A 24,905-nucleotide genomic window follows, 5' to 3' on the forward strand; every position below is an offset into this window, starting at 1 on the left:
ACTATCCTGATTAAATAAGTATCTAAATAGACATCATATCATCCCTGGGTCCAGATTTCACTCACTCAAGTGAGCACGAGAGTTCAGCAACAAAAACTTGACTGAAACAACCTGCTAGAACCCTAGGGGTGGGCTGCTCAGGTTTACTGCAATTTGTTCCATAATAAAAAACCTAAACAGAGGTAGGTAGACTACCAGAGAAAATAAATCAACATTAGCTGCATCATACTGGGGTGACAAGAAGCTAATAAGATTTTCTTCCAATGATTTTTACTACTTATAAAAAATTTAATTTCATCAATTTAATATATTATCAAAACTCAAAAATAGTATTTTCTCAGCCAATGATATAACCACTACCAAAAATTAATATTAAAATAGAAGTTTTATTAAGTTTTTCCAACCTTTAAAAAACAACAACACTTCATCTACAATGTAATTTCAAATGGCAGAAAATCCATCCAAGAGGGGCTTATAACCACAAGACCAACCCAAAATAAATGAGTATTGCTGTTTTAATGTTAGCAGTAAGGTTGTATTATATTGTTCAATAACAGAGAATGTACTTAAAATATATTAACATTTCTATTAGGATTAATACTTAAACTAACATTAATGATAAAACTTAGGACTATGGTTATATTACTGCATTAGAAACAACAAACAAAAAATAAAACATAGACTAATTCAAGAGCACAGCCAGCAAAACCACGACAACGCAAAGGGCTTACTTTAACATGGCTCTGGGCGCCAAGGTTGTAGATCTCGGTGGGCTTTACTTCATTGATGATCTTTACAAGGCAGGTGCTGTCAGTGAGATCACCGTAGTGTAACTTCATGTCTTTAGGGTTCAAAAACATAGCATTAGATAGAAGAAAATGACATAAGCCCAATTTTTTAAAATATCAAAATTGAAATGCATATTCTTAAAGTCTGTAAACCAGACTGGTTCCAGATCAACAAAGACTTTAAGAAGTGAAATATTTGTATTTGTTGCTTGTGTCCCTACAGGATTTATAAAAACTCAGATTAATTTTAAAAAAAGAAAAATTATGACAGATGTTATACAATTAACTACAGCTTCCAGGTGGTTGAAGGTATGTTACCTAAGAGTGAGATTCAGACAAAAAAAAATCTCGCCCTAATGTGGATACTCTCTAAAAAAAATCGAACACACTAATAAAAGTGAAGACAGCTATGTTCTTATACTGTTATCTAGCAATTTTCCGGTACTTCATAAGCATCAATCCTTTAGCCATCCATGAAATGTGTGAAGTAGGGACATAAGTGATTAAAGGACAACTAGCCTACTCTAACCCTAAATCTAAGCATATCCTTACATTGACTTCATTAGTCAAGGACACACATATATGGATGATTTGCTAACTTGACCTTTTCATTATTTTTACACAATATTGATTTATGTCTGGATCCAATGGCAGTGCCATTCTGTGATAACAGTGCATAAAAATGATAACAATTTTAAGAAGGATTAATAAATAACCTAAATATTAAGATTTACTAAGGACAATGAGGTCATCGTCCTGATGGTGTCACTACCCGTACAAGTAACCCAAACCTTCAAATATTCCAGGCTCTGAGGTAAATATGAAATCACTTATAGTTTAAAGCTGACTGGATTATCCCCGCTAGCTGGAAAAACTGGACGAGTAAAATAGGGTAAACTAGGAAGCTAAAAAATGCTATGTCCTAGTCCCAGCTCTGTCTTTTACATGGTATGTGGCCTTGATAAAGTGACAACATCTCTCTGCCTCCATTTCCTCATCTGTAAAATGGTCTCATTCACCATCTTGGGAGCTGCTGGAAAGATCACATGAGAAAACACAGTGACTGTGCCATGTAAATCCTACAGATACATACTGGCAATTTTAGTAACAAAAATAACAAACAACAGTAAATAGTGACAATGATCTACACAGCAATTAAATACAGTTTTTACTGCCATTTGGTTTGGGACCTGTCTTTAAAATTAAATAAATGTACAAAGATTGTTTAACTTAATTACATTAGAACAAACATAAAAAGCAAGAATATTCTAAAACTATGGAGCTGATCTTACTTGAGGGGATAAGAACACCTGAAGCAGGGTGATCAAAGGTATGTCTTCTCTTGGTCTCTAGAGTGGCAAGACCTGACTAACATCCTGTAACAGACTCACCAAGATGACACTGTGACCTGGGGCCAGCAAGCAACAAAGGGTTTTCAAAAATTGCAGATAGCATTCAACACAGGTAATTTACGATCAATAACTACAACTTCATGGGCTTTGAGAAAAAGGACTTTAGAAAATACCTCATAATACAGGATGTTATATAAAGAGATTTTAGAAAAGACAATTACTTACTTCCTTCAATGTGAGCCTGGGGGTTCTTATACAGATGTTCAATTCGGCCAGTATTGAACGAACTGGATCTCCGTACAATTCCATGAACCTGCATTTTCATAGTGTGGGAAGATACGAATAGATTACAAATGTGCAATGAAGATTAATGAGCAACTCAGAGTTCTTTCGCTAATGTTTAGCTTTGCAGTATATATATATATATAAATTATTTTTGCATTATTAAAAAAGTCCCACTGCTTCCACTTCCCCAACCACTGTACTCCAGCCATGGTGCTCTACCTCCATCTTCATCACTGTTTTCACTGCCAATCTCAAAAAAAGTAATCAGATAGTTACGTGATTTCATAGCAAGTGCTCAGTGGTAGATACTCAAATGTCTTTTATAAACACACACATACAGCCTTACTGTTGACAAAAATATCTCTTACATTTGAAACTGAAGACAGACCATGTGAGTCCATATCAGTAAAACAGCCTTGCAACCTCTTTAACACAGAACAGGAGGCCAAATGGCTCCAAATACCATCACATCTGTTCAGTGTTCTTGGACCTTTGTATCTTATACCTATTATATATATACATACATACATACATACATACATACATACGCACACACACATACACACACACACACACATACACATGAGTATATATATCTGGGTCCACAAATATAACCAGAGAGCAGTTGCTGTGTGGAAAAGTAAAAAAGCTAATAGATTGGGGGAAAAACTTATGTACTACTAAAGACATACAGAAAATTAAAATAAAGAGAGGACTTTTAAAAAATTTTATCATTGGCTTAACCATGATAAGTGTGAGGGGGAAAAAGTCACTGGAATAAAAATGCATACCTGTCTAATACTGAGGAAAAGACTATTTGTATCTGATACATAAGATAAATTGTTCAAGTTCTGGTACCCTTCCTTCTTGTGTCAGGATTGCTCCCTTTGTGTTGCCAATGCTAACACCAGCTATGTCACTACCTGTGCAAGTTTCAGTTCCACTGGTGGCAGTTTAATTCCTTCACTTATTTCAGAAGTGTTCCTTCTAATGCTGGGTAGTATCATTTGTAGCTGAATACACTTCTATATTTTAACTTAATTGTTTTCTGTCTATTCCAAACAAAAACTAATCCTTGGCATGACTCAAATATCCCAAGTGCAGCGGGAAATTATAAGCACATAAGACTTCTTTCAAATAGAAAGAAATGCCATCATCATTTTACATGGCATACACGAGAAAATGACATCTACAAAAGGATACCACACTCCCACAATCAATAATTCTGTTGGTTAGTTGCTTTGTAGTCAAAGAGAAAAGCATCCATGCACCTATTTGCCAAAAGAACTACACAAAAAAATTTGGTAAACCTGAAAATATTTTAAAAAGGAAATATCACAACCTTGGTTGACAAAGTGGTAGAATTTAGAAAATATTAAACTGAGATGTGGGTATACATATCTATTTCTTAATTTAAAAGTGAAGAAAATAACATTTATAGTAAACTTGGGGTTTATTCTACTTGAAGGTCTCCAATTTTTCCAATTATTATTAACTAGAGGCCCAGTGCATGAATTCGTGCACGGGTGGGGTCCGGCCGGCCCACCCCGAACGGGGCCATCTGGGCTGGGCCAGTGGCGGGGAGGGGATGCAGGAGGTTTGCCAGCTGGCCCGCCCCCAATGGGTTGGGGGGCCAACTGGGGCCAGGACGGTGGGGGAGAGGGACTGTGGGAGGTTGGCTGCCGGCCCCGCCCCCCCAATCGGGGCCCAACCAGTGCCAGGCCAGTGGGGGAGCTCATGGGAGGTCGGCCGGCCCCACCCCCGATTGGGGGGGCAATTAGGGGCAGGGACAGCAGGGGGAGAGGCCACGGCTGGTCGATCAGATGGCCCCACCCCGATCAGGGTGTTGGGGCCAATTGGAAACTGGGCCAGCTGGGCAGAGGGGCCACGGGAGGTTTGGGGGGGGGGGGGCAATAGGAGCCCTTATAGGGCCAATTGGCCGCTGCAGTGCACGTCATAGTGACCAGTCGTTCTGGTCGTTCCGCTATTCCAGGCGCTGGCTTTTATATATAGATATAGACTAGAGCCCGGTGAATGAAATTTGTGCACTCGGGGCGATCCCTCAGCCTGGCCTGCACACTCGCAGTCCGGGAGCCCATGGGGGATGTCTGACTGATGGCTTAGGCCCACTCTTCTGGCTGAGCAGTGCTCCCCCTGTGGGAGTGCACTGACCACCAGGGGGCAGCTCCTGCATTGAGCATCTGCCCTCTGGTGGTCAGTGCACATCATAGCGACCAGTCGTTCCACCGTTAGGTCAATTTGCACATTAGCCTTTTATTATATAGGATTGCAAAGTTGAACTGCTTTACAAATTTAATAAATGTTTAATAGAAAGCAAGTTCACAAATGTACTTATATATAGAAAAATTTGTGTTTACCACCAAAATTATTTCTGAAATACAGATTTTTCAGTTTTATTTCATTGGATAGAGAATAATTTATTTGTTCTAAAAACAGATAATTTAAACTTGACAATGAAAAACACAATAAAAATATGGTTTAGTCTATTTTTTCTCTTGATTGCTTAATTCTGGGTAAGTCACATATTGGAATAACTCCAAGAGAAATGCCATATACAAATACATTGTATATAAACATATAAGCTCTGATTTTTTAAAAAAAATAATAATATTGATGGATTCAGTATGAAAATCAGACAACTGCACAAAGTTACAGCATGTAAATAATACAAGGGTGACAATAGAGCATTAAGCACTAGTGTTTTTTGTGTGTCCTTTTTTTAATACCAAATAATGTGTTTTAATTTTCCCTCAGTCCCAAATTTTGGTGCATGTATACAGGGAAAGAAAAGACTGGCCAAATGCTTATTCCATGATAGCAATTGTTCTAAGAACTATGAAAGCTAAATCTGTCCACTTCTGAAACAGGTGAAATGCAAACTTCAAGACAAGCCAAAATGTGTGCAAACTGGATAATCTAGTTAAGAATTTGAGATTAGTGGCTTTCTCTTTACAGAAGGGATTTAAGTAGGGTTTTTTTGTTTGTTTGTTTTTATAAGGATTTGGGGGGAAAATAGATGAGTTAGAAAACCAAAGTGAAAAGAAAAATGAGCTGCATGTGACTCCCTATAAACTTAATCAAAGTCATTATTAAATTATGGCAATTCAAAAAAATATAATTCTGAAAAACTGAGGTCTTAAAATAAATGGAAGTGATTATTTTGACAAATTAATTTCATGTCCCATTTAACTAAGAGATGAAAAAGAAAATTCCAAGCTCTCTGTGTCAAAACAAAGTTGGTTTGACTTAAAAACCTAGTCTGATTAGGCAATACTTACAGAAATCCTTCCTTTCTTCTTACCTTCCAGCCTTCCCTCCATTTCTCTCTTCTTCCAAGCAAGAAATCCATTTGTTTGTTTATTTACTTAGTATTTCATATAGTGAAAAATATAGAAAAATTTTACCACTAGATTTCAAATTCTTCAGTATCTAGATTTTTCTTGGATGCAATAATGCCTTCCGGGTATGTTTAATGCCACTTGTTTGGTTTTTCTTTGTAAAAGTATAAGTTGTGTGGGTAACATCAATAGCTAACATGTACATGGCAATGACTATGTGTCTGACACTGTTGTTTATAGATATTAAAATACCTGATCTTCACAACCTTCCTATTACTACTCCAGTTCTACAGAGGCTGCTGCCTGTGACCACGCAGCTTATAAGCAGTCATGTTAAAGGGTGGGCGGGGCTCTGGCTGGGAGGCTCAGTTGGTTGGAGCATCATCCTGCATACAAAAAGGTTGTGAGTTCAATTCCTGGTCAGGGCACATACCTAAGTTGTGGGTTTGATCCCTGGTTGAAGTGCGCATGGGAAGCAACCTACCGATGTTTCTCTCTCTCTCCCTCCCTCCCTTTGTCTCTCTCTAAAATCAATAAACATATGTATCCTCTGGTGAGAATTTAAAAAAAGAAGAAAGGATGGACATGGTCCATCATGCTAACACTCATTATGGTTTCAAAATGAAACCATAAAAAGCTTTTTTTCACCATAGATTCTAGGATATCCAACAACCCAGAAAAGTATTTCAGAGATTGTCACAGATCAAGAATGGAATAGCAGAAACTCCATATCCTAACAAATAATTTCTGAGATAACAATTACACAATATTTTATATCCCATTTTTGTTCTCCTGATCTTCCTAGTTATGATACCTTTCCTGGAAGTGAAACCCACAATTCACCTATTCTTTAACTTCTTATATGTGTTGATGTAGTTGTCATCCAGTTATTTAATATAGGTTTTTCACATATTCCAAGATAAATTTTAGCTTTTAAAGGGTTTAATTCTGTCCTTCGTTTATCTGGTTTCTCTCTGTATTTGTGCAGTTTACATTCAATATTATTTGGCATTAGTTTCAGGTGTACAAAAATATGCTGCTGGCTCATTGCAAACAATGACTCTAGGAAAAGCACTGGAAACTAGAATGCAGTTTCATAAGAAGCTTCACTTATGTCAGTATTCCTTGTTCCCTTACGATGGAAGGAATATAATGTGCACAGGGCTAGGATCCTAGGACATGTAATATCCTGCCTTCCACTAATGCTAAGTATAAGTAGTGAACTGGACTAAGGAGCCTTCTACAAAACCTATAGCACCAGGCACTGTGTGACTCTATACTCCCATAATCATAAGCCCTGTAGACCCCCACAGAGCTCCTCTGGACTGTCTACCACAGACTGTCCGACTGATGGCTTAGGCCTGCTCTTCTGGCTGAGTGGTGCACACTGAATCTTCATGATAACCTTGGGGAAAAGAGTGCCTAACAGCCCCATCCATGGAAGGGACTAAGCCTTAGAAGGTCCAATGACTTGCCCAAAGCCACAGAGCCAACAAGTGGCAGAGGAGGGTTAGGACACAGGCTGTCCAGCACCAGGGTCAACTGGCTTCCTCTCCACAGGAAGCTGAGCAACCTCATTTCCATCCTTCACTCTGAGCTAGTTGACAGAGTATAAAACAGAATTACCCTTTGCCCTTCAATAATGTGTAGAAATAAACACAAAGTTTTTTTTTTCTTGTTTTGTTTACTGGCCCCTGTTGCATATTTTTAAAATTTTATTTTGCAAATAAGGACTACATTCAGTATTATTTTGTATAGTTTCAGATGTACAAAAGTGGTTAGACAATCATATAATACTAGAGGCCCACTGCATGAAATTCATGCATGGGGGGGGGGGGGTCCCTCAGCCCGGCCTGCACCCCCTCCAATGTGGGACACCTTGGGGGATGTCTGACTGGATCGGGCCTAAACCAGCAATCAGACATCCCTCTCACAATCTGGGACTGCTGGCTCCTAACTGCTCGCCTGCTTGCCTGCCTGATTGCCTCTAACTGCTTCTGCCTGCAATCCTGATCACCCCCTAAACGCTCCCCTGCCAGCCTGATTGATGCCTAACTGCTCCCCTGCTGGCCTGATCACCCCCAAGTGCCCTCTACTGCTGGCCCAATCGCCCCTAACTGCCGACCCCTGCCGGCCCGATCGCCCCCAACTGCCCTCCCCGGCAGGCCTGGTCACCCCCAACTGCTCTCCCCTGCTGGCCTGCTCCCCCTAACTGCTCTCCCCTCCTGGCCTGATCCCCCTAACTGCCTAACTTCTCTCCCCTCCTGGCCCGATCCCCCTAACTACCTAACAGCTCTCAGCTGCCGGCCTGATCCCCCTAACTGCCTATCTGCGCTCCCCTCCTGGCCTGATTTCCCTAACTGATATCTGCTCTCCCCTCCTGGCCTGATCCCCCTAACTGGCTATCTACATTCCCCTCCTGGCCTGATCCCCCTAACTGCCTATCTGCTCTCCCCTCCTGGCTTGATCCCCCTAACTGCCTATCTGCTCTCCCCTCCTGGCTTGATCCCCCTAACTGCCTATCTGCGCTCCCCTCCTGGCCTGATCCCCCTAACTGCCTATCTGCTCTCCCCTCCTGGCCTGATCCCCCTAACTGCCTATCTGCTTTCCCTTCCTCTCCGCGCCCTTTGGACCCCGGCACAGGCGTGCTGAGAGCTCTCTGCCATGGCCCCGCCCCCGTCCTGATTGGTCATTAGGTGATGGTGTCCTGGCCGATTTGCATATTCCTCTATTATTATAGATTATTGACTATATTCTCTATGCTGTATTTTAAATCCATGTGCCTATTTTGCAGCTACCCATTTGTACTTCTTAATCCCTTCACATTTTTCACCCTGTCACCCAACCACTTTCCTCCATGGCAAACATCAGTCTGTTTTCTGTATCTATGTGTCTGTTTCAATTTTGTATGTTTGTTTATTTTGTTCTTTAGATTCCACATATAAATGAAATCATATAGTATTTCTCTTTCTCTGATTGTCTTATTTCACTCAGCATAATACGCTCTAGGTCCATCCATGTTATCACAAATGGTAAGATTTCATTCTTTTTTTCTTTCTTTTTTTGGGGGGTAATCCTCACTGGAGGATATTTTTCCATTGATTTTTAGAGAGAGTAGAAGGGAAGAGGAGAGACAGAGAGAGAAAAACATTGATATGAGAGAAACACATTTTTTACTTGCCTCCTGCACACACCCAACTGGGGCCATGATGGAGCCTGTAACCGAAGTACGTGCCCTTGACAAGAATCAAACCAGGAACCCTTCAGTCTGAGGGACGATGCTCTAGGCACTGAGCCAAACCAACTAGGGTTCATTCTTTTCTATGGCCAAGTAATACTGCATTGTAAATATACATACATACATATATATATCCTACCTAATAATAGATAAATATGCAAATTGACCTACCTTCACTATGCCCGCGACTGGCCAGGAGGCGCGGGGGGGCGGGACTTGGGGGGGCCAGGGTGGCCAATTGGGCCGGCGGGATGCTGAGCTCGCATCGCCAGCGGCAGCTCGAGCTCAGCATCTGTGCCATGGCTGTGCTGCGGCACAGAATGGGCCTCTGAGGCAGCGAGCTCACATCCCACCGCAGACCATCAAAAGCGGGGGAGCTGGGTGCCTGTCCGCTCAGGCACCAGGCCTTTCAGAAGCCTTCGCCGCGCCAGAGGCTTCTGAAAGGCCTGGTGCACCAGCAGACAGGCACCCAGCTCCCCCGCGATCGAAAGCAAAAGTGTGTAGGGGACCCTACACGTGCATGATTCAATCATGCACTGGGCCTCTAGTATATATATAATCACCACTTCTTTAAACTCTCATCTACTGATAAGCCCTTGGGTGGCTTCCATACCTTCGCTATGTAAATAACACTACAATAAAAATAAGGGTGCATCTATTCTTTTGCATTAGTGTTTTGGGTTTCTTCTAATATATACCCAGAAGTAGAAACATGGGGACATATATCAGTTCCATTTTTAATTTTTGAGGACTCTTCATATTGTTTTCCACAGTGGCTGTACCAGTCTGCATTCCCACCAACAGTGCATTAGGGTTCCCTTTTCTCCACATCCTCGCCAACACTTGTTCTTTGTTGATTTATTGATGGTAGCCATTCTGACATGTGTGAGGTGATATCTCATTATGGTTTTCATTTGCATTTCTCTGATGATTAGTGATGTTCAGCAGCTTTTCATATGTCTATTGTTCATTTATATGTTCTCTTTGGAGAAATGTCTATTTAGGTCCTCTGCACATTTTTTAATTGGACTATTTGGGGTTTTTTTTGGTGTTGAGTTGCATGTGTTCTTTATAAATTTTGGATATTTACCTCTTATCAGACATATCATTGGTGAATATCTTTTCCCACTCAATTGGATGTCTTTTTGTCTTGTTGATGGTTTCCTTCGCTATGCAAAACAATTTTAGTAGGATGTAGTCCCATTTTTTTATTTTCCTTTTTGTTTCCCTTACTAGATGAGATAAATCAGAAAAATTATTGCTATTAGAAATGTCAGAAATTTTACTGCCTATGTATTCTTCTAGGGGTTTTATGATTTCAAGTCTTACATTTAAGTCTTTAATGGATTAAGTCTTTAATCCATTCCAAGTTTATTCTTGTATGTTCTGTAAGAAGGTGGTCTAGTTTCACTTTTTTGCATATATCTGTCCAATTTTCCCAACACCATTTATTGAATAGACTGTCTTTATCCCATTGTATGTTCTCACCTCCTTTGTCAAGTATTAATTGATCATATAGGCATGGCTTTATTTCTGGGTTCTCTATTCTGTTCCATTGATCTATGTATGTTTTTATGCCAGTACCATGCTATTTTGATTACTATATCCTTCTAGTACATTTTGGTATCAGGTAGTGTGATACCTCTGATTTTGTTCTTTCTCAAGATTATTGTAGCTATTGGGTATCTTTTGTGGTTCCATATAAATTTTTTAATTATGCTATAGTTCTGTGAAATATGCCTTTGGTATTTTGATAAGGATTGCATTGAACTATAGATTGCTTTGGGTAGTATGGACATTTTAATAATGTTAATTCTTTCTACCCATGAGAATGGTATATGCTTCCATATATTTCTATCTTCTTCAATTTTTTTCTCCATTATTTTATAATTGCCCAAGTACAAGTCTTTTTATCTACTTGGCTAAATGTATTCCTATGTTGTTGTTTTTTTTTTCATTTAATTGTAATTGAATAGTTTGTGTACTTAATTTCCCTTTCTAATGATTAATTAGCCTATATAATAAAGAGGTAATATGCAAATTGACCCTCACATCATCACACAAGATGGCCACCCCCATGTGGTCAAATATGGCCGCCACAAGATGGCTGGCAGGGAAGGGTAGTTGTGGGCGATCAGGCCAGCAGGGGAGGGCAGTTGGGAGGGACCAGGCCTGCAGGAAAGGGCAGTTAGGGGTGACAAGGCCTGCAGGGGAGGGCAGATGAGGACGACCGGGCTGGCAGGGGAGGGCAGTTAGGGGTGACCAGGGCGGCAGGGGAGCGCAGTTAGGGGCGACAAGGGCGGCAGGGGAGGGAAGTTGGGGGCGACTGGGCTGGCAGGAGAGGGCAGTTGGGGGCAATCAGGCTGGCAGGGGAGCAGTTAGGCATCAATCAGGCTGGCAGAGGAGTGGTTAGGGGGTGATCAGGCTGGCAGGCAGAAGCAGTTAGGGGCAATCAGGCAGGCAGGCAATCAGTTGGGAGACAGCAGTCCCGGATTGTGAGAGGGATGTCTGACTGCAGGCAGTCGGACATCCCCCGAGGAGTCCCGGATTGGAAAGGGTGCAGGCTGGGCTGAGGGACACCCCTTCCCCAGTGCACGAATTTCATGCACCGGGCCTCTAGTTGATATATAAAAATGCAGCCAATTTCAAAATATTTCTTTTGTATCCTGCTACTTTATTAAATTCCTTTATAAGTTCTAATAGTTCTATATATACAGTATCATGTCATAGGAAAATAATGACTGTTACTTCCTCCTTTCTAATTTGGATGCCTGTTATTTCTTCTTGTTGTCTGACTGTTGTGGCTATGACTTACACTACTTTGTGAAATAATAATAGTGAAAGTAGACATTCCTGTCTTGTTCCCGATCTTAAGAGAAATACTTGTAGTTTTTGCCCATTGAGTATGATGTTAGCTATGGGTTTGTCATATGTGGTCTTTATTATATTGAAATATATTCTCTCTATTCCCACTTTGCTGAGAAATTTCATTATAAATGGGTGCTACATTTTATCAAATGCTTCTTCTGCATCTACTGATATGATCATATGATTTCTATCCTTCATTTTGGGTATGTGTTGTATCATGTTAACTGATTGGCAGATATTGTACCAACTTTGTGTACCAGGAATAAATCCCACTTGATCATAATGTGTGATCTTCTTTTTAATGTATTGCTGAATTCAATTTGCTAATATTTTGTTGAGGGTTTTTGCATCTATGTTCGTCAGGGACATTGGCCTATAATGTTCTTTCTTTGTAGTTTCTTAATTTGGTTTTAAAATTAGGATAATGCAGGTCTCCTTGTAAAATGAGCTTGGGAGTCTTCCCTCCTCTTGAATTTTTTGGAATAGTTTGAGGACAGGTGTTAGTTCTTCTTTTAATGTTTGGTAAAATTCACCCATGAAGCCATCTGGTCTAGGACTTTTTTTGTAGGCACTTTTTTTTATTATTATTACTGCTTCAATTTCCTTAGTTGCAATCAGTCTGGTCAGATTTTTTGTTTTGTCTTAATTCAGTTTTGGAAGATTGTATGTTTCTAGGACTTGATCCATTTTTTCCTGAATATCCAATTTGTTGGCATAAAGTTGTAATATTTTTTTATAATTCTTTGTATTTCTGTGGTGTCATTTGTTACTTCTCTTTGATTTCTGATTTTGTTTGGGTCTTCTCTCTCTTTTTCTTGATGAGTCTAGTTAAAGTTTCATCAATCTTGTTTATCTTTTCAAAGAACTAGTTCTTGGTTTCATTGACCTTTTGTATTATATTTTAGACTCTATTTTATTTCCACTCTCATCTTTATTATTTCCTTCCTTCTATTCACTTTGTGATTTTTCTTTTTCAAGTTCTTTTAAGTGTAAAGTTATATTGTCCATTTGAGATTTTTCTTGTTTCCTGAGATAGTCATGTAATACTATGAATTTCCCTACTAGGACTGCTTTCACTGGTGTCCCATAGATTTTGGGTTGTTGTGTTCTCATTTTCATTTGTATCAAGGTATCTTTTGATTTCTTCCTTGTTCTTGTTGTTAACACATTCATTGTTATTAACATGTTATTTTGCCTCCGTGTGTGCTTTTCAGCTTTTTTCTCTTAATTGATTTCTGGTTTCATACCATGTGAAGATGGTCAGAGAAGATGCTTGGTATGATTTCAATCTTCTTAAATTTATTGAGACTTGTTTTGTATTCTAACATGTGATCCATCCTGGAAAATGGCCCTTGAAAAGAATGTATATTCTGTTTTTTGGGGTGAAATGCTCTCAAACTATCAATTAAATCCACCTGATTTAGTATATCATTTAAGGCCACTGTATCCTTGTTGGTTTTCTGTCTAGAAAATCTATCCATTGATGTCAATGGGGTGTTCACATCCCCTACTATGACTGTATAACTTTCTATCTCACCCTTTATGTCCATCAAAATTTGCTTTGTATATTTAGATGACCCTACGTTGGATGAAAAATGTCTACAAGAGTTATATCCTCTTGTTGGATTGATCCCTCAATCGTTATGTATTGTTCTTTTTTTTCTTTTATTATATCCTTTGTTTGAAAGTCTGTTTTGCCTGATACAAATATATCTACCACAGCTTTTTTTGTTGTTGCCATTTCCGTGAAATATCTTTTTCCATTCTTTTACTTCATCTGTGTGTCTTTCGTTTTGAGGTAGGTCTCTTGTAGACAGCATATAAATAGGTCTTTTCTTTATTTTAATCCTCACCCAAGGATATGTGAGGTTTTTTCAAATTGATTTTAAAGAGGAAGGAAGAGAGAAAAACATCGATGTGAGAGAGAAACATTGATTGGTTGCCCCATACTCACCCTGACCGGGGATCAAACCCACAACCTAGGTATGTGCTCTGACCGGAAATCAAACCCGCAACCTTTTGGTATATGGGACCACGCTCCAACCTGGCCAGGGTGGGTCTTGTTTTCTTATCCATGCAGCTATACCATGTCTTTTAATTAGAGCCTTTAATACATTTACATTTAAAATGATTATTATAGGTATGTAGTTATTGCCATTCTATTCTTTATAATTTTGTTCCTCTTTTCTTTGTCTTTTTAAAGGAGCAAATATATAACATTTTAAAGGGTGATATTCTATAAAACCTGACAATTCTTAGTGTTTTCCTCATCATGAGTGGCACCTATAGATATTGTATAAATAATGAACTAGGGTTAGACCCATTCTCCTTATGCTCTCCTTAATGTTTAATCTTGATCAAAATTCAAGAAACAATCAAGATTTAAAACTGTAACTTTAAACCTTCAAATAGAGTCTCTTCTCAATAAGAACTAGACCAGGGATAAAGCATTCCTTCACTTTTTCACGTGAAAATAGTTCATTCAAAACATGACTAGATGGGAGGATTTCAGGGGCCAAATTAGGTGATTATGTCCAACAGTTTCGTATCTACTGTGTGAAGTCGTACAGGTATTTAATATAGACTAATCAATCTATTAATACATGACATTCCTTTTCAAGTTGTTTGCCAATGTATGTTTTTACTTTAAGATTAGCCAACCTTTTTATACCTTTACTCTGTTGGTTGTTGTTTTCTTTTTTACTAAAAAGGAGTAAAGGGTTATATTTAATTGTGTTATGTTAACTTTCTATAGAGTTTATTCTTGCCCATGCAGGCCCATCATCCCTACCCAACCACCCATCTACTCCAACTTGCCTCCCTCCAGCTGACTGTTGCTTCCCATTTTCACAATAAAAGACTGACCTTGCTATGCTAGCTAGTTAAAGTCTGCCCCTCTGTTTTCTAAGAAGAACTCAGCCTCAGTATTGTCTATTCATAGAATTTGTAGCTCTTCTTCTCAGTGTTTATTTGCTCTTGCTTATACATTGCTGCCCCAAAGTATGTTGTTTGCAGTTACTTCTGAGTCTAGTGATATTCCTTATACAAAGTTCAGATTCAAAATCATATGAAAGCTCAGAGAAGCAAGTCCCCACAAATTATCTTATTATTTAATTATCTCATCTGAATCTTTAGTTTGCACTGGTTCTCAAACTGTAGTACCCAGGAGGGCAGCATCAGTTACAACTAGGGGCTCGTTAGAAAGGTAGATTCCAGACCTTTGAGTCAGCCATCTGTGTTACAATGGGCTCTGGAAGATTCTGATGCACATTGAAGATTGAGCACATGCTGAATTAGAAGTCTATGCCCACCCAAAATTGCTGATGTTGACCCTGTCAATGCAGGTATGTATCCCACTCTTATTCTACGACATGCTATTTAATAAACCTGTTATTTTGCTCATGGTCTTGAGCAACCAGGGACTTCTGGCTGATAATTCTGGAAATTTTCCAATGTAGCCTCTTCAAAAAATCACTCTCATATTTACTTTGACCTAAGACAGAAAGATAAAGCCTGTGCTACCAGCAATACTTATTCCTTTCTTATTCTCCAATTTTATCAATCTCTTAAAACTACAGACAGCAGCCTATTAAAATTGAATACATTTCAGGTAAACACCTTTTTACTCCACCTCATTTCTACATAACTCACATTTTCCCTGTGCTATAAGGAGGAATCATTTCTGGTTATGCTTTGTACCTCTGTATTGTCTATAGTACTTCTTTATATCACATTAGGTAATCTCACTCCTCAACCTCTCTTCTCTTGCCAATCATTGTTCCAATGATTCATGCCACCCATTGACTGTGACTTGCCAACTGGGCCTTCTATTGTCTATCTTTATCAGAATCAGATCTGCTCTTAAAATTTCAAATGCCAGTGGAAGACAAATATTTGAGAATGTTTACCATCCACCACATCCAGAGGAACCACATGACTGATCACTAGTCCACAGGTCTGAATATTAGTCCACCATCTATCACAGACACTAGGCCCCATCACTTGTCCACCACCTATCACAGACACCAGGTCCCATCACTAGTCCACCAGCTATCACAGACACCAGGTCCTGTCACTAGTCCACCAGCTATCACAGACACCAGGCCTCATCACTGTCCACCACCTGTCACAGACCAGGCCCCATCACTAGTCCACCAGCTATCACAGACACCAGGTCCCATCACTAGTCCACCAGCTATCACAGACACCAGGCCCCGTCACTAGTCCACCAGCTATCACAGACACCAGGCCCCATCACTGTCCACCACCTGTCACAGACCAGGCCCTATCACTAGTCCACCAGCTATCACAGACACCAGGTCCCATCACTAGTCCACCACCTGTCACAGACACCAGGCCCCATCACTAGTCCACCAGCTATCACAGACACCAGGTCCCATCACTAGTCCACCACCTGTCACAGACACCAGGCCCTGTCACTAGTCCACCAGCTATCACAGACACCAGGTCCCATCACTAGTCCACCACCTGTCACAGACACCAGGCCCCATCACTAGTCCACCAGCTATCACAGACACCAGGTCCCATCACTAGTCCACCAGCTATCACAGACACCAGGCCCCATCACTGTCCACCACCTGTCACAGACCAGGCCCTATCACTAGTCCACCAGCTATCACCGACACCAGGCCCCGTCACTAGTCCACCATCAATCACAGACACCAGGCCCCATCACCAGACCATCATCATCCACCAGCTATCACAGACACCAGGCCCCATCACTAATCCACCAGCTATCACAGACACCAGGCCCCATCACTAATCCACCAGCTATCACAGACACCAGGCCACATCACTAATCCACCAGCTATCACAGACACCAGACCCCGTCTCTAGTCCACCAGCTATCAGAGACACCAGGCCCCATCACTAGTCCACCATCTATCGCAGACACCAGGCCCCGTCTCTAGCCCACCATCTATCACAGACACTAGGCCCATCACTTGTCCACCAGCTATCAGAGACACCAGACCCTATCATTAGTCCACCACTTGTCACAGAGCCCACCATACCTCACAAGGCCATTCCCTTTTCTCTGGACTAGCTACAGACACTCCCTGTTCCCACCATCCTCATCTCAAGTCTCAGTCCCCTGTGTCCACCTTGTAAGTAGACCCTAACACCTATGCAGTCCGAGCATTCCTTCTGATGTACCACCTCTCTCTTCCATAACTGTGATGACTACAATGTGGTTCAGGGAACACTACCTTGAAATACGGCATCTTGGCATATTGAATAATTTAGGCTGAAGGAGTTGTAGGAAATGGCAGAAGCAGGATGGCCACTCTGACCTTCCCCCTGCCCTTTCCCTTGAAGCAGTCATAGAGCCCTCACGTAAGAGGTGATCTCTCTACACGCAGAGAAGAGGAGCATCCTTATCTCCAAAAACAAGAGGACATCTATAAGAATCCTAACAAATAGACCTTGCTAGGTTTCCCCCAGTGTACTACACTTACCTTGCAATCCTCGAACTACCATACTTCTCCATGACTGTCCCCTCTCCATCAAACCTAATATAAAAATACTTAGGTTTCATTGTTTCTTCATATCTTCAGTTCCTCATGAAAGCTTCCTGTCATGTAAAACTTTTATTAAATAAATTTGTATGCTTTTCAATTTAATTTTCAGACCCAGGCAGGGACCCTAGGAGGGTCAAAGAAAAATTTTCCCTCCTCTACATTAAACTGATAAAGACAGATTTACAGGAGAAACTTCTGCCATTTTCTCAGACTCCTTCATCTAAAATATCCATTATGTCAAGGTGCCAGATTTTCGAGTAGCATCTTCTGAACTCATGAATTATTACTCAGCGCCTTCTCTTTTACTCAATACACAACCCAATCACTAACTCCTCTCTAGCTACCAAAGACCTCTTGTTTGTCCAAGGTCTCTCTGCCACACCTTTCCTTTTAGATTTACTGAAAGATTATGTTAATCTAGCCTGAATAAAAACCAGTCTGGTCTGGCTGGTGTGGTTCAGTGGTTGAGTGTCAACCCGTGCACTAAGAGGTCACTGGTTAGATTCCTGGTCAGGGTATATGCGTAGGTTGCAGGATAAATCCCCAGTAAGGAATGTGCAGGAGGCAGCCGATGGATCAATGTTGATATTTCTCTCTCATTTTTGTTTCTATCTCTCACTCTCTTTTCCTCTCTCTCTAAAATCAATAAAAGTATATATTTTTTAAAAAAGTCTGCACCTAAAAAAAACTCTTCTACATGACATATAATCTATTCTAAAATCTGTTGCTCTTTAGAATATGTGTCTATCACTCAATTATAGTAGGAATCTACGTATATAAATATATGTGTACATGTATAATACGTACACGTAATTACATGTGTAATACATACACATAATTACATAAAATAATTACATGGCCTTATTTTCATATTATTACAAGATACAGAAATAGCTATTAGATAAGGGTACAAAAGGTACTAAACATATCTGCTATTTCTTCTTTTTTTTCTTTTTTTTAAATTTTATTTTATTTTATTGTTTAAGGTATTACAAATAGTAGTACATATGTCTCCTCACACACCCCCACCACTGACTTCTTAAAGTCTAAAAGTCAAGGCTCTCAGAAAGGATTATGAGTTAAAGTAATAAAATACGTTTCCTTCAAATCCTTTTGGTGGTTAGATGCCAAATTCCTTGCTGGTGTTTGCCCATTTACCTATAGTGCGATGCACCTCCAATTGGGATAAACAGAGAATCCAAAATGATTAATGTAAAAACTCCCAAATCAGGCCAGGGCATATGGATCACTGTGCAGGTTTTTATTCTCTGTATAACATGAATTTATATAGATATACATATCTGAAAACTGGTTTTTAAAAAGGTAAGGCGTACACACAAAGCTGTATCAAATTTAAAATACAGTACCCTTGCTTCTTTTAAAGAAAGCAGGAAGTGTTGAAGGAGAAGAAGGAGGAGAAAAAGAAGACAGCAATAATGATGATGATAGTAGCGAACCCCAAAGTTCCAGCTTCCATAAATTATATGGCCACCTTTCAGAAAGCAAAATCTGTAAGTGTTAATTTTTCATTTAAGCTTGCCTGAGATCAACTTGGTTTTTATTGCTCTGTGTAATTTCCGAATTAAGTGACTTCACTGTGAGTGGAACTTTTTTATGTAACACATCACATCATAAATTAACCCTAATGATGTTATAGCTGTTAGCTTACACAGGTTGCTGCTTTATCTGAGAATGTGGGAAGCGTGCAGAGCAGTTAAACACTAAGGAACAGGGGAAGCCACCAGTGCTCACTAGCAGATAAACAGCACAATGAGCTGGCATGGTTACAAGCCAAAAGGCACATTCTTCCCCTGATTATGATTTGTTATCAGGGTTTCAATGGAAAACACGCACAGGAGGACGGCAGCAGAGGAAGCGGGAGGCCACTGTGTCCGAGTGACTCCACCAGCCTGTGCTTGCTCACTGAGTCACTCACCTCATAGCCTTTCTCCAGCAGGAACTCAGCCAAGTATGAACCATCCTGGGAAGAGAAGGAAAATTGGAAAACATCAGGCCCATCATGGCTAGTCAAGAAGGCAGCCAAGACTTGGAGTTTTGAGGAAAGCATTTAAGAGGCTCTATAAACTTAAATTATGAATCATGGCAAATAAAATAAAAGTAATACAGATGAAGATGGTAAACACTAAAAGGTGTCCCACTGGTGACTATACATTTTCATAGACGTTATTTCATCTGAATGCACAGTAAAGTGTTATCATTGTCATACAGAGAAAGAAGCTAAAATCCAGGGGGTTAACATGGGACTAAAGGAAGAACATGACGCTTCAGAAGCAGATGGATTTAGAGTTAGGTTTGGCCACGCTAGCGTTTAAAACAGCAAATTTCAACTAATGTGCTCCAATAATTTTTAAAACATGCAACACCTAACTATTTAGTCTGGGTCACTAAACTCTTTTCCCTTAGATTGTCAAATAAAAAAATGGCAACAGCCAACACAATAGCCATCCTGTATGAATGAATCAAAATTATACCTATTTTTTGACACATCAGCAAAAGTATTTTTGCCACAGAATTTCAACAATTTGTTTATATGCCATGAGATAAAAAAGCTTGAAAATCACGCATGTAAAATATACAAAATATGTGAGGCAAAGAAGAAGGCCTTGGTAAAACAAAACTCTAATTCTGAGAGTTGCAAAAAGGTATCATTGGGGAAGGGATGAGAAAGTAGTTATAGAGGTTTGGGGAGAGAGCAGGGTGAGTGTGAGGAGGAGGCAGAGAACACCAGGGTGCTGACATCATAGAAAAGACACCTTGGTGGAGAGGAGGAAGGAGAGCGCCTTTGTAGGGAGGCCTTCCAGGCGTGGTGAGAGGTTGCTTCTAATCTAAGGATTCTGTAAAGTCACTAAAGAAAGGATTTTGAGGTGGGGATCAGGGAGGGAAGGTGGCAGACATGATCAGATTCGTATTATTATCACTAAATATATGTGTTGATGTGAGAGAGACACATCCATTGGTTGTGTCTTAAAAGAAAGTTGTTTATCTTTTTTATAAAATAATAAATACTTAATTTGTATGCATCTTAAATCATGCAGTTAATCTCTACATTAAATGAGGGTGTCTAGCCCAGCGATGTAGCTCAGTAGGTTGAATGCTGTCCTATGCACCAAAAGGTTGCCACTTTGATTCCCATCCAGGGCACATACCTGGGTCGCAGGTTCGAACCCAGGTTGGGGCATGTACAAAAGGCAACCAATGGATCTCTCTTTCTCTCTCTCTCTCTCTCTCTCTCTCTCTCTCTCTCTCTCTCTCTCTCCCTCTCTCACTCTTGCCCTTTGTCTTTCTAAGCATGTCCTCTGGTAAGGATTAAAAAAAAAAGTACCTAAGGTTGTTTGACTAAACACAGGGATTTCAACCAGTTTTTTATAATTCATTTAAAATTTTCTAGGTAAGAATGGTCCATTTAAACTAATATATTCCATGTGCCACTGGCAGGTACAGAAAGTATGAGAAATCGCTGTTCTAGAGGTATTACAAAAAGTCACCAGCCTTGCTCAGAAAATGAATTGCATAGACATTTTGAAAGCAATCCTGCAACTGCTCTTCTGTTTTTAGTCCTGGTAGGTCCTCTCCATCCCATCCAGATGCACAGAAAAATGGGAGGCTCCAACTACTAGAAATTTGTTTACTCAAAAATAGCTGGTAATATTCAGGTTTTCTTTGATTTTTTCTGTTTAAAAAAGCTTAGCCCTGGTCTGTGTGGCTCAGTGGTTGGAGCATTGGCCTGTGTACTGAAGGGTCGTAGGTTTGATTCATGGTCAAGGGCATGTACCTGGGTTGCAGGTTCAATCCCTCTTGTGAGAGGCAACCAATGGATGTGTCTCTCTCACATCAGTGTCTCTCTCTCTTTCCTCTCCCCGCTTCCACTCTCTCAGAAAAGCAATGGGAAAAATATCCTCGAGTAAGGATTAAAAACAAACAAACAATAAACAACAACAACAAAAAGCTTAAAATAATCCATTTAACTTCAAAAGTTCCTATCTAATACACCAGGAAAAAGAAAGGTCCTTATTATTACCATTATTTGACTTGGAGACACCTACAAGTTCTGGAAAATGACAGAACTGCCCAGAGGATGTTTACTACTTAATTCAGAAGTCATGCATAAATTTAAGCAAGATGACCAGGCAAGGCATACAGGGGACATACTCTGTGGCTCACTAAAACTTCCAGCAGATTTTCTTCTGACTTTTTGACATAAATATTCTGGTTGGCAGACTCAAGTGGAGAAAAAAGAAAAGCAGTTTGGCATATTCCTTTTCCTTTCAATCTTAAAATATACACAATTTCATAATTTCCAATATGCAAACTAAATCAGATGAGGGGGTTAAATAATTCTGACCAGGACAAGCCGGGTCATTCTCCATGATCGTCGGAAATGTGAGAATAGTCAGTACTCTTACAAAGTTATCAATAAGAAAACAGCTTAATAGAAAAAGCATTTGCAGTAAGATGTCTACTTTTACGGTAAGTGGGAAAGCCTAAGAAGTATGTATTTTTGTTTTATCTTGTTGGTGTTATCATTTTGAAGCAAACAACACCACCAAACTTTTCACATTTTATAATTTCTCTTGGAATAAAAAGTTAAAATGCTTTATGTTCTAACACAGTTGCACAGAAAGTGTTGGTTTTCTTGTCTTTTTTGAGGCAGAGGTGAAAGTGCTAGAGGCCCATGGGGGCAGGAGAGCTCTGATTATGTAGAAGGCTGATGTGAAACAGACCTGACAAGACTGAACCCTGTCAATAAGGTCTTGTTCTTCTCACCCAGGCCACATCTCAGACTTTCCAACTGCGCTGGAACATTCTGAACCAGTAGTGGCATGCGCTTCCTCCTCACTTCCTTGGCAGGCCTCCCAAGTGATAGGCCCTGGGCAGCACAATGAGTGGGAAGTAGAACACAGCGAGGTCTCCTGGTCTCTGTCCCAGGGAGCCCAGTGGGCCTCCCTTCGTCCTTTCCCCAGGTCCCTGAGGGGACTCCGCTTGGAGACAGGGAATCTAAACAGACAAGCGTCCCCCAAGGCAGAGGGATTACTGTTTCTAACTCCTCTAGAAGAACAGGGTTGTCAGACTAATGACTAATGTCATGGTAACTGAGAACCTGCAACCAACACTAAACTCTCACATCCAACTCCTCAGAAGGCAAGGAACTCATGGACTAAATTTCTAACTCATTCACTATGAACACAATTAGTCTGATACAAATTCCAGCCTGGGTTCAATCCCTGTTACAGAAAACTTTAATTGGAGAAATAATGACCCAATTGTGACTCTTAAATTTAATTTTGCACGTGGTTATTAAGAGTATCCATTTCATATTAAATGCTACATAGTTTTAAGTAATCACCATGGCTTTAACATTTTCAAGACAGAAATATTTTCTCATTTTTACAAGAACTCGGCCTAGAAGGCAAGCTGCCATTTGGCATCTGAGATAACTAAGGCACATGGAGGTTAGCCAACTTGCCTAACATCACACTAGAGACGAAGCCAGGACGGGAATCCACATCTCCCATTACTCTGACCTAGGAAACAGCCTCCTTCCTCACCTTCTTCTCTACTGGGACATACCAAAACACATTTGAACCCAACAAAATAATAAAATAAGTGTATTCATTTTAAACCAAATTGATTTAGTCATTTTCCATTACAAAGTATTTCTATGGATTAAACCAGGGGTCCCCAAACTTTTTAAACAGGGGGCCAGTTCACTGTCCCTCAGACCGTTGGAGGGCCGGACTATAGTTTAAAAAAAACTATGAACAAATTCCTGTGCACACTGCACATATCTTATTTTGAAGTAAAAAAACAAAACGGCAAAAATACCCGCATGTGGCCCGCGGGCCGTAGTTTGAGGACGCCTGGATAAAACAGTGCTTCTAGTTTTAATCAGGTGACCCAAACTCAGAGACGTCTTGTAATTTTGGAACACTCCAGAGTTCAAAAGAGGAAGATAGGGCACAGCGTCTGAGATTTCTCAGGTCTCATTTAGGCACATGCACTACTTAGGGAGCAGTGTAGTGTTGTTTGCAGGTGAACTTGAACTGGTGGTGGGTGTATGTTTTGGCCTCTAGAGCCCAGGGAGCAGGGCCACTGCCCAAGTTTCAAAAGGACCAAATTTAGGTGTGCCTGGTATCTCCAGTCCCTATACTTAGGTATCTCTGTTCCTCACCTTTCACAAGTACTCAGAAATGTTCCAGATAAACAGCCATAAAAATTAAGAGTAATTCCAGCAATTAATTGGATTGTCTGTTTTCTTGGTATTGAGTTGTATAAGCTCTTTATATATTTTGGAAATTAACCCCTTATCAGGTATATCATTGGCAAATATGTTCTCCCATACAGTAAATTCCCTTTTCATTTTGATGCTGGTTTCTTTTGTTGTGCAGAAGCTTTGTAGTTTGATATAGTCCCATTTGTTTATTTTTTCCTTTGTTTCTCTTGCCATACGCATTGTATCAGTGAAAATTCTGCTACATGAGATGTCTGATATTTTGCTGCCTACGGTTCCTTCACGGATTTTTATGGTTTCACAGCTTACATATAAGTCTCTTATCCATTTTGAGATTATTCTTATGTATGGTGTAAACTGGTGGTCTAGTTTCATTTTTTTTGCATGTACCTATAGAATTTTCCCAACACCATTTATTGGAGACTGTCTTTATTCCAATGTATGCTCTTACCTCCTTTGTCAAATATTAACAGCATAATGGCACATGATCTCAGTTATATATGTGGAATCTAATGAACAAAAGAAACTGATGAACAAAATAGATCCAGAGACACTGAAGCATGCAACAGACTGATGTATTTCAGAGGGAAGTGGGGGGGCATAGGAAAAGATTAACCAAAGAACTTATATCATATATGCATAACTCAAGGACACAGACAATAGTATAGCCAAGGCCTACGGAAGAGGGGGGGTAAGCAAGGTGGAGGGGGTCAATGTGGAGGGAAAAAGGGACATCTGTAATACTTTCAACAATAAAGACAAAATTTTAAAAAGGGGGGGAGTAATTCTAGAAATTAGCTAAATCATATCTTGGCTGCAGTATGAAAATTACCTTAGACTTCACATCTATAAAATGCTGATGAAGGACAGAAGTTTTCCCCTTCTCCCAATGGCCACAGAAAACTGAAAAAGCATAAACAACCCTCATCTCAAATCCACGTCCAAACATGCGTAGGCCGGGGAGACTACCTTCCTGCAGAGAAGAAAGACTAGCATTTCTCCTCTCTCATCAAACATGGGTGAACTTACAGCCCAGAAGGACAAATGAAAAGGATACTTCCTTCTATGCAATTTGAGACTGTGGTCCCTCTGAACTGCATACTAAATTATACTGTATGTTTCTGCCTAAGCACCTTTTGGCAGCTTCTTTGAATAGAATAAGATAAGTATTGGGCTAAAGAAATCATGCCATAATAAAATGAATTTCTTTGTTTAGTTCATCTCA

General features: G+C 40.1%; 1 protein-coding gene across 1 annotated transcript in view; it reads right to left on the reverse strand.

Annotated features, from left to right (window-relative positions):
* GMDS (GDP-mannose 4,6-dehydratase) overlaps nt 1-24,905 on the reverse strand; it is a 687,968-nt gene that overhangs the window by 477,645 nt on the left and 185,418 nt on the right. The window contains exons 2-4 of the mRNA XM_079777570.1: nt 19,367-19,411; nt 2,366-2,453; nt 732-841 (exon numbers count right to left, since the gene is read on the reverse strand). Of these exons, the coding sequence (XP_079633696.1) occupies nt 732-841; nt 2,366-2,453; nt 19,367-19,411 (243 nt within the window). The remainder of the gene's footprint in view (nt 1-731; nt 842-2,365; nt 2,454-19,366; nt 19,412-24,905) is intronic.

Source organism: Cnephaeus nilssonii, assembly GCF_951640355.1.
Source record: "Cnephaeus nilssonii genome assembly, chromosome: 7".
In the NCBI taxonomy this organism is placed as follows: domain Eukaryota; kingdom Metazoa; phylum Chordata; class Mammalia; order Chiroptera; family Vespertilionidae; genus Cnephaeus; species Cnephaeus nilssonii.